Source organism: Electrona antarctica (genome assembly GCF_951216825.1).
Source record: "Electrona antarctica genome assembly, chromosome: 2".
NCBI classification, from domain to species: Eukaryota; Metazoa; Chordata; class Actinopteri; order Myctophiformes; family Myctophidae; genus Electrona; species Electrona antarctica.
The window spans coordinates 47,014,627-47,024,915 of NC_136807.1; the positions used below are offsets into that span (position 1 = coordinate 47,014,627).

The window sequence follows — 10,289 nt, forward strand, 5'->3', positions numbered from 1 at the left end:
GTGAAAATGTAGCGCAAATCTTTGATATATATATTCTTTTTAACTCAAATCTTTGCTTCTGGGGGGGGGGGGGGGGGGGGGGGGGGTCCCTGGAACAACATATTTTCAGATAGAGGTCGGCGGCCAAATACATATAATTCTGGGGCTCCTTGACATGATAAAGGTTGAGAACCACTGACATAGAAACACAGGTTTCTTTTCAGAAAACTGTCAGGATTTAGAAGACATTAAAGAATCTGATCTCAGGTCTAAATGGGTTAAATGGCACTTTAACAAGTCCTGTGTGTGTGTGTGTGTGTGTGTGTGTGTGTGTGTGTGTGTGCGCGTGCGCGCGCGCGTCTGTGTGGTTCAACTGTCAGTGGAGAGTTGACACGTAACATTGTGTTGTAACATTTTTGTTTTGAAATATGCTGATTTGAATCTGCTCTATGACAAGCGGAAAGAATTTGCCTCCATGGATACTTGTATGCAGGACAAATGCACGAAGGCATTTTAAATGTCCACCGTGTTGATGCTGAATTAGTTCCTGATGATTTGCTTCGATGCAGGCAAATCATCAGGAACTAATTCAGCATCAACACGGTGGCCATTTAAAATGCCTTTGTGCACTTGTCATAGAGCAGATTCAAATCAGCATATTTCAAAACAAAAATGTTACAACACAATGTTACGTGTCAACTCTCCACTGACAGTTGAACCACACAGACGCGCGCACGCGCGCGCACACACACACACACACACACACACACACACACACACACACACACACACACACACACACACACACACACACACACACACACACACACACACACACACACACACACACACACACACACGTTCTAAAAAAAAAACAATGGACCCAAAGTGCAACACTAGCTCAGCAGACATGCAGTAAAAACTGGGACTTTTTATAATGGCTAAATGCTTTTAATTAATTCAAGGATACACGGTGTGTATCGTGTGGTTATGTTGTTATCTCTGAACACCAAAACAATTTCCAAATCCACCGTCATTGTTGTTGTTTGGCAATAAATTATTGAATCTTGAAAAATGCTGTCAACACATTTCATTGTGAATTAATTAAAACATGACCGTGCTCACCCGACTAAATTAGTCAATGTTAGCACACTTGTCTGCACAGTAAAGAAGTCGTGGACATTTCAATTTAGTTTGTGAATATACAACTTTTTTGCCAGGGAGCATTTTCAGCTAGACTTTTCTAATTAATCTGCACTTTAAAACAGCATTACAAATGCAATGGTAATGTAATATTGGCCCAAAAAACAAAGCAAACAAAAGCAAAATGGAGTCTCCACCTGAAGAAAGAAAGTTTCATGTCTCTTACAAGTTGGTTTTCATAATGTACTGAAATGAACGGAATGAATACTGGACAACTCACCTCCGGTGCTTGCCCGTTTTTCCCTCCCGGAATTTTCCCCAGTGAGGGGGATAACTTTGTAATATGCCATTGGCTGTTTCTATTCTTTTTGGAAAATATATAAAAAGATACTCCTATGGAAAGGCTACTGTATATTATTTTACTTATATTGACCCTATAAACAATTTAGTATAATTTAGTATATGTAAGGTTTTGCCCATAAGTGATATGAGGTGATTAGCGGTGATTGTGTGCACCTGCACCATGTCACCACTCCTTTAAAAGGAACCTACATTCAGTCACACAGTACTCCACACTGATGAAGGCTGGATAGCCGAAACGTTTGTCCTTGGTTTCAAATATGAAATAAACTATTTGAACTACAGTCTTGGTGCAGTGTGCGACCCATAGCCTTTATTTTGAAGGCCCACTCAAATGGTACCTCGTCAGATAATCCCAACATCAGCCTACAACAACCTCTGTGGACCGACTTCACTGTAGTAGCCTTTTCATACATTATATTTGTACTTTAGGCTGTCTGCTGTCGTCAAAGTTTATAGTTTACAGCCGTCTGCTATCCAGCCTCTCCCACAAAACGGCCTGGCCTCGCCTCTAGCTGCTGCTGATTGGCCAGGCCGTTTTGTGGCCGGGCATCAAGTCTGCCTGAGAGTTCCCAGATGTAGTATAGCAATCTTCAACGTTTTAATGGGTGGATGTCGGGGGGGGACGAGGGGCACCACCACTCATCCAACAGCGTGATTTACTACCAGTGATTCCAGGAGGTCAATAGTCGGCAGCGAAGAAGCGTCTTAATTGGTTGCTATCCAAAAACGTTGCGCTTTGTTATCTCGTCACCCAGGAGGCCATTGAAACAGGTCGGGAGTTGTTTGGTAAAACGGCCGGTTTGGTTCATTGTCGTTCTCAATGTCGTCAGTGTGTGCTACCTCAGGAAAGGAGGGGTGGTGGTGGGGGGGGGGGGGTTACACTCAGGATGCGCTTGATGTCGAGTCGTGGGATGAACGTGTACAATGACAAGCTCCAGCTGGCTGTGGGTCTTAGGCTGGGGTATAGGAGGAGGAGGAGGAGTTGGGGTTTACTTGCAGATGGCTTCCAGGGCATCCAGGGTGCGTTTGATATCTCGTATCTGCGCGGCCAGGGTGTGTATGGGCTGCATGGAGCGGTCCAGCTCCTCGCAGCGGGCCATTAGTGTGTACATTCCCTACGGGGACGAGAGGACGGTGAAGAGACAACAGAGACACGACGACACAGCAAACACACCTGCAAATCAGTGTTGTTTTCGTCGACTAAAACTGAGTCTAGAAACATTCGTCGACTACCTTTTTTCACTGACAAACTAAATGGAAACTAAATGAAAGCTAAGCTATGATGACTAAATCGAAGACTACATACTGTATACTGAAGTCGCAGCGCGACGCGTTGTGAGCTTGTAGATCGGCTATTTTCAGCAAGTTAAAAATCAGTCATTACCAAGGCCCGCCAAAATACATTTTAGTCGACTAAATTAACTGTAGATTTAGTCGACTAAAATCTTATGATATTCAGTCGACTAAGACCAGACTAACACTAAATCATTCCAGGTGACTAAAATGTGACTAAAACTATATGAAAACTATTCAAGAGACTATGACTAAAACTAAAATCAAATTTTGCTGCCAAAAACAACACTGCTGCAAATACACCTTAGACGTTTGTAGAGTAGTTATTGATTTATTTGTTATTTTGCTATTTCAGAACTTTTTAATGATTTTGTATCATTCATTTAATAATTTGCTATTTGTATGTGAAGCACTTTGGCCTTTGGGCTGTATTTTATTTGTATGAAAGGCTCTATACAAATAGTTTTTTTTGTGGTCCTCGTTGCCGCGCACGCACGCACGCACGCGCGCACGCGCACGCACGCACGCACGCACGCGCGCACGCACACACACGCACGCACGCACGCACACATGTACCTTTATGCTCATGTCCACAGCCTCTCCAAGACCGTCTACTGAGTCTCTATAGGTCTGAATGTAGCCCACGCTGAGGGCCGTCATCTGGAACAACACAGAGACACACAATAAGGGTTAGAGAGCGAGAGATGTGTGTGTGTGTGTGTGTGTGTGTGTGTGTGTGTGTGTGTGTGTGTGTGTGTGTGTGTGTGTGTGTGTGTGTGTGTGTGAGAGAGACACACAAACTGCAGACAGACAGAGATTATATGCTTGTGAGAACGTGCACATGTACAGTATGCTTCAGTGTATTTGTGAGTGCTTGCGAGGTATTCAGTGTGTGTGTTCATTTTCTTTCATTTATTTATTTATTTCGAACACGCCAATGGCTTTAAGGGTAGCATTAAATAATAGGCTTCAATTCGTTTGCATGTTCTCCCCGTGTCCCCTAGGGCAAATTATTTTGGGGGGTCCCCAAATTATTGCAAGCGGAAAATGGAAATTAAGAATTTACATAGTACAGACACGGCCAAAGCATTTCCGGGGGTCCCCAGCCAAAAACGTTGAGAACCCCTGCCCTAGGGTAGGTACCCTCACAAAAAACATGCAGTAATCCTGGTCTCTAAACTGCCTCTCCCTGGCCAGCCGGAGCACCTGGTGGAGGAGAATGGAACTGTTTGGAATAACGTGTTCCTTCCACGCTACGTCCAACCAGGGAATCTCCCCCCTGTCAGGTGTAAAGGAGTGACTTGGACACTCATGCATGAAGGAAGCATGTGTTCAAGTCCGTTGCTCTCCCCAGGTTGGCGGAGGGTGTGTAGAGCCCAGGATCACATTAGAGAATTGACACTGGGTGAAAAAATTAGTTAAAGAATTGTGGGATAAAACATAAAAAAAAAAAAAAAGATAATTGACACGGGTGAAAAATGGATTACAAAATCGTGGGATAAAAATTATAAGAAGAAATTATAATAATAGGCTTCAATTGACGTACATCTAGGTCAATGGCGCGAAGTGGGTTAATATTATTTATGTTTGAGGGTGATAGTAGAAAAAACAACAACTATTTAACAATAGATTTTGCCAACATAGCAGTGGGGAAATAAATAATGTCTATCTAAACTGCAAAACTGAAGAAAAGAAGAAAAAAAAAGAAATACGGCGTCATTCTGTACTGTATTGAATTTGCAACAGGGTGGAGGTGAACTCCCTTGAACTGGCTATGGCAGAAGCAACGTCACACTACATTGTGCAAGAGGAGAACAGGGAGAGAGGGCGACCCAACGGGCATGGCCGCAAAATGCCTTCTCAGGCGTGTCGCCGGTTCGACTCCCGGAGGGTCAGACTATTCTAGGGCTGATATTTCCCTCCTCTCTTTCCACCCATGCCGTCTCTCTCTCTCTCTCTCTCTCTCTCACTGTCACTATGGAAACTATTGAGAAACGGCAAAAGGGAAGAAGAGACCACCTCTAACCACTGCCGATTGTTATATTGAAGAAAATAAGTTCCAGATTGCAGCTTAAAGAGCTTTTAAACTATCCAATATGAACGTTATAACAATGTGCTAAGCTAAGCCAATTCTCTACTCGCTGGTCAATAAATGCTATTACAGCTGACAGTGGATAGATTGCAGATTGCAGAGTTTCTGTCGCGGATCCATTCCTGTGAGTCTAATCGACTACAATCCAGGAGCTACATTCATCACATCTAAGGACAAGCAATAATGATAAACCCTACTTTGTCATTTTTTCATAACTTTATTTTTTTCCCGAAATTTATGAAGTGTGGAAAGTTAAAACTAAAAGTCAACTAAGTAGGTAACATTGTAGAATAACAAAAATTAAAGCCCTTTTCAGATGGGCAGTGATTAACAGTTTAGAGAGGCCCAAGACGGAGATCAACGTCAAGTTCAAGTTCATGGTCAAGTGCCCAAGGCGGAGATTGATAAATGGGACGGAGATTAATGATATCAAAACCGATCGCATCACTCCACAGCCTAGGAGCGCTTGTTGCCCAATCCTCGGTGTTGCACAACAGTGACACGTCATCGAAAATGTTCCCTGCCTGTTTAGCGGACGAAAACGAAAATCTTAAAGCGTTCATAACTCGCGATCTAAATCATCCCGTCTAATTATGAAAAAATATCCTGTGTTAGACGGCGCTCCGCGGTCCAGTCGCTAGTCGCGATAGATTTATTCTTACCTCCCGTTGTTGTCGATCGACTCTAGAGTGGTGTGGCTATTGTTAGCTGCTACACAGACATTCACAACAACTTCCGGTGCGCCGGTAAAAGTGGTCCGGGCGCTATAAATGATGGGCAACCTTTTATTAATGGATTAAATAGGTCCGGGCCATCAAGGTGTTAACGAGCCTAGTAATTCATTTTCAGACCTGCGTTTGTGTTTTTTTTATGCGCAGAGAAGTCGAGGGGAGACAACGCAAGCGTATTTACGTGGGCACGGTCCCGTGGAATTGTCGTGCGTGCACTCGTTTCATGCACACACGCACACACCGCGACTGACTAGACCTGGATTGGGTTGAGCTTTTCTTTTCTTTTCTTTTTTACGCTTGCGTGGTCACGCCTCTCATCATGAGTCGTTGATCCAGGCGACTGCGTTACTCGATACCTAGCCTCGGAAACCCAGACGTTTTTATTTCCAGGGAGAAGGAAAAAAAGTCTGGGTCCGAGTCCACTTCAATTCGGCATAGAGTAGCGCAAACGTCGATCACTCTCTGCTGATTTCTGATCGCCTGCACCTTTGTTCGTCTGAAAGTACCTTCATGCAGATCTTTGGAATATAATCAAATATGAGCAATGTGGAGGAAGAGGGGCGCCCAGAGACAATGGAAACCATATAATTAGAACACGTGTGGATCCTGGTTAAGAAGACCTGTGCATTTTTGCATAATACACGATGATAAAATACATGAAAACATAAAATCAATCAACTCCACAGAAACAATGCACACAACCCTATACTATGCACACATACAGAAACAGACAAAAACTAGATAAAGTGCCCCTCGGGGCACAGGTCTCCACCAGGCCAGGTCAGGTTGTGGCCTCCTGGTGGCGCTATAATAGGCCAATGTGAAAAGGGTGCCATTTCTTCTTACGCCTTGGATGGCAATTGGATGATTTGAGGCAAAAATCCACCTGTTGGTGGCGCTATGACAGGCCAATGTGAAAAGGGTGGGATATATTCTTTAGCCTAGTAGGAACGTCTGTGAAAGATTTCACGTAAATTTGCACGCTGCTGCACGCGTTCATGATTTGAGGCTTTTTGTTCAAAAAGGGCCAATCCTGTAAACTTTGAAAGCCAATGTTAGCCAATCAGGATGGATTATGACAGATCTGTCTTGAGCACATGACTATAGAGATACTGTGTAACGATTTGCAGGATTTTTGGACAAAATATGTAATATCAAAAAATGTGTTTTACAAAATTCAGCCTCCTGGTGGCGCTATAACAGGCCGTTCTGGAAAATTTGGGGCAGAGGTTCATCGTTGGCATCCAGGGAGTGTGTGTGCAAAGTTTGGAATCGACCGGGTTAACGGTGCCGGAGATTAGCTGGTAACAGACGGACGGACGGACACACACACACACACACACAACACACACAACAACACTCCACACTGGTGGAGACAACAACATGTACATACTGTAACATGCATGTGTGTACGGCCTCCACACTCTGTACTCACAGTCACTACAGTCCAGGCTAGTTTTGGAGCTCATCTTGATCTTCAGTTCCAGGTTCTTGGCGACGAAGTGGGTCAGATCTCCATCGTGGCTAACTGTACCCTCCAGCTCTAGAGCCGAGGAGATCGTAGCCCTGCGGCCCTCCGACTGACCCCCTCTGCCGCCTCCCCGGGAGCCCAAACCGTGACCTGTTTGCAATCACAATGTTAAAAACAAAAGAAAGAGTTTGCTAAATGATGTGCTTACACGCCCCAGGAATCCGTAATGGAACCTGCGAGTCAGCAATCGAATGACAGCAGTACATGTACAAATTAGGCCTTTTCCATAAAACGTTATTTCGATGCAGTCTGTGTAACGGCAGGAACTCAATGCCGTTGTTACTAAACAGCCAATATTTGATAATCATTCGGACATTCATCATTGCCAAAGATTATCCAACCATACCCATATTATCACATACCAATATAGATTTATTTATTCACCATGACAATGAGAAAACAGCATTTCATCAACACTTCAATCAACATTGAACAAAAAAACCAAAGCAAAACAAAACAAAAAGACATTGTGGTGGACTGGGGATGAGAACACAAGGACTGCTGGCAGGCTTTGCCTTCCCTTGTTGGAGGAACACATCAGCCTTCAGCCACTGAAGGTCACCATTTACTTGCTCTGTGTTGTGGTTCCGTTGCGCCCAAACTCAAGTGTCTCCTCTCAGCCATGAATTCTGCCACACCATCCAAAAATAGTGCCGTCAGCCAATTGTATTGTTTAACATGGCAGGTTACTTCCACAGCAAGTGTTGCTCACGGCCACAGTTCAGCATGCGTTGGCACTCTTAACTCGTGCTTATTGGCCAGCTAGCTGTATCAGCCCTAGGGCTTATCACCGTCGGTTGGATAACCTCGGGGCAAAGACGAATGCCCGGGCAATAATTTGCGTGTCGCATATCCACAGTGTTATTTGGTCACAGAGACGATTAAATAGCGTTTAATCAACGCAGCAACCATGTTGGCCACGGTTTGACATGCCGGGTTCTCTCCGCAGCATTCGGCATGGTGTCTCAGGGTGACCGTTTGGCGGGTCGTGGCACTTTATCTTGCACTGATGATCATCTACTGCCGTATCGAGCCGACAACGGCCGATAACAGTTATCAGCCCACCGGCTGATATCAGTTATTATCACCATCTCGGTCCTTTTATCGTGCCGCTCACAGAGGGCACATAAAAGCTGGGTACATGACATACCTCCACAGGCTTGGCTGATCTCGTCCAGGCTCTTGCTGTCCTGCATGCCCCGGACGATGCGCTCTCTCTCGGGTACATTGCGGACACGGACCTGCGCCATGACGTGGGGAGGACAGGCGATGTTGTCCGCCGGGAGGAGAGCAGCGGGAGGAGGAGAGGAGGCGCAGCTGGTGCTGGGACAAGGGGCCGAGGAGGAGTAGTGAGATGAGGGCTGAAGAGGACAAGAGAGGGAGAAGAGGTTAGTAAACTGCTCCTAAAACACCACAGTGTCCCCCAAACTAGAGAGGTGCTCCGATCAGGTTTTTTGGGGCCCGATTCCCGGTCACCGATTCGGCGGTGGCTCAGGGGTAGAGTGGCCGGATGGGAACCATCAAGGTTCCCAGTTCGAACCCGGGCTCCCCCAGAGTTAGTGTCGAAGTGTCCTTGAGCAAGACACTGAACCCCTAATGAATGTGCTGGTTGGTGCCTTGCATGGTTTCCTCCTTGGATAAAGGTGCTATATATAAATTTACCATTTACCGATTGTTTTGTACTCGATCGGCCGATACCGATAACCAAAATTATTATGTCAAAACCCATGTCAAAACTGTGTGTGTGGGGAGGAAGGGGAGAAGGTTTAGGTGTGTTTTATACCACTTAAATGGTATAAAAGATGTGTTTCTCCAGTGAAAATCGATCAATCGGAGCACCTCTACCCCAAACAAATAAAAGGCATAAGGCCTACATCAAAACACACTAATAGACCGTGTCAAGTGCATCAGGGTTCAACATGAACTTCCTTCCTTATTTCTCAGTCAAGGAAGTGGATTGGATTGAAAAAGGACAATGCTGTTGTCAATCGGAAAACATATTTACAGATATAATTGTTTTAAATCAAGCGAAAATGGTCTCACCTGAGTCACCTCATCATCCTCTGGGCTTCCTGCATCATGTTGCTTCCATCTCTGTTTCTCTCTCTTCTCGTCATCCTCCTCATCTTGTTTCTCCTTCTCTCCGTCTCCATCCATCTCTTCCCTGGCGCTAACCTCTACGGTCTCTACGGTGTCTGCCTGCTGTCTGTCTGCAGCACCGACGGGGTCTGCTCGTTGAGGCGAGTCTTTGGATTCCGTGTGCTGCGGTGAGTCCCCTCGTGGAGATGCGCCCGGGGACTCACCGGAACGAGGAGAGACCTCCGGGGGAATCTCTGTGTCTTTGGGGCCTATTTCTGTGCCGGTGCACGTGGCTGTGGGAGCGGAGGGGCCAAGTGCATGCGGCGAAGGCAGCGACGTTGTGTGTGGCCGAGCGTCCAAATCGTGAGTCACGGAACTGTCTAGTTCTGCATCTAAGCGTCCCTCCCCGTCACAAACTCCCTTCTCCACATGATCCACGTGGTTCTCGGTGTCTCCCAGGGGTCCGTCCTCTGATCCCTGTCCAGGACAGGGCACTAGTCTGCTCCCTCCACATTTAAATGAGCCTGGGACAACAACGTGGGCGTGTGGCGGCGGGCCGTTCTCACTACAGGGTTCTGGAGAAATATCTGTCAAGACCCCATTGGCTGCTTCCGGCACCTCTGTGCCAATCACAGGGGAGAGACTCATCCCTCCACCTGCTACGGGGAGTACTGGAGAAGAATGTCATTGATCAACAACAATTACAAATACTTAAAACTTCAAGAAAACGTGTGTATAATTGTATGAACAACAAGCCAAATAGTATGTACGTGTTAGTCTGCTTTGCTAGTAAAGGGATTCTAATTATTTACTTACAAAGCACTTGTTTAGTGTTTAGTAGTAGTAGTTTATAAAGAGCTTTACATTAATATATAACAATTAAGAAGCCATAGATCAGGTGTATTCAACTGGCGGCCCGTGGCCGCATCCCTGGAAGAATTTTTGAAAAAAAAGAAAAGAAAAGAAGAAGAAAAACAGCTTGTGTGTGTGTGTCCAGCTGGTGCTCGTTGACGGTCGTTAATGTCAAATAGGTCTACATCTATTCCAGGGTAGCATATATACATGTATAGCTCATTAC

At 45.4% G+C, this 10,289-nt stretch overlaps 1 protein-coding gene across 1 annotated transcript; it reads right to left on the reverse strand.

The window, feature by feature from the left end:
• Positions 1-2,106: 2,106 nt before the first annotated feature.
• LOC306933570 (uncharacterized protein) lies at positions 2,107-9,859 on the reverse strand (the record flags this gene model as incomplete). The annotated part of the gene is made up of 5 exons (XM_079515840.1): positions 2,107-2,600; positions 3,355-3,438; positions 7,026-7,222; positions 8,283-8,493; positions 9,176-9,859. The coding sequence occupies 5 exons, from the start codon at positions 9,857-9,859 to the stop codon at positions 2,475-2,477; spliced, it is 1,302 nt and encodes a 433-aa protein (XP_079371966.1). The 3' UTR covers positions 2,107-2,474.
• Positions 9,860-10,289: the final 430 nt, after the last annotated feature.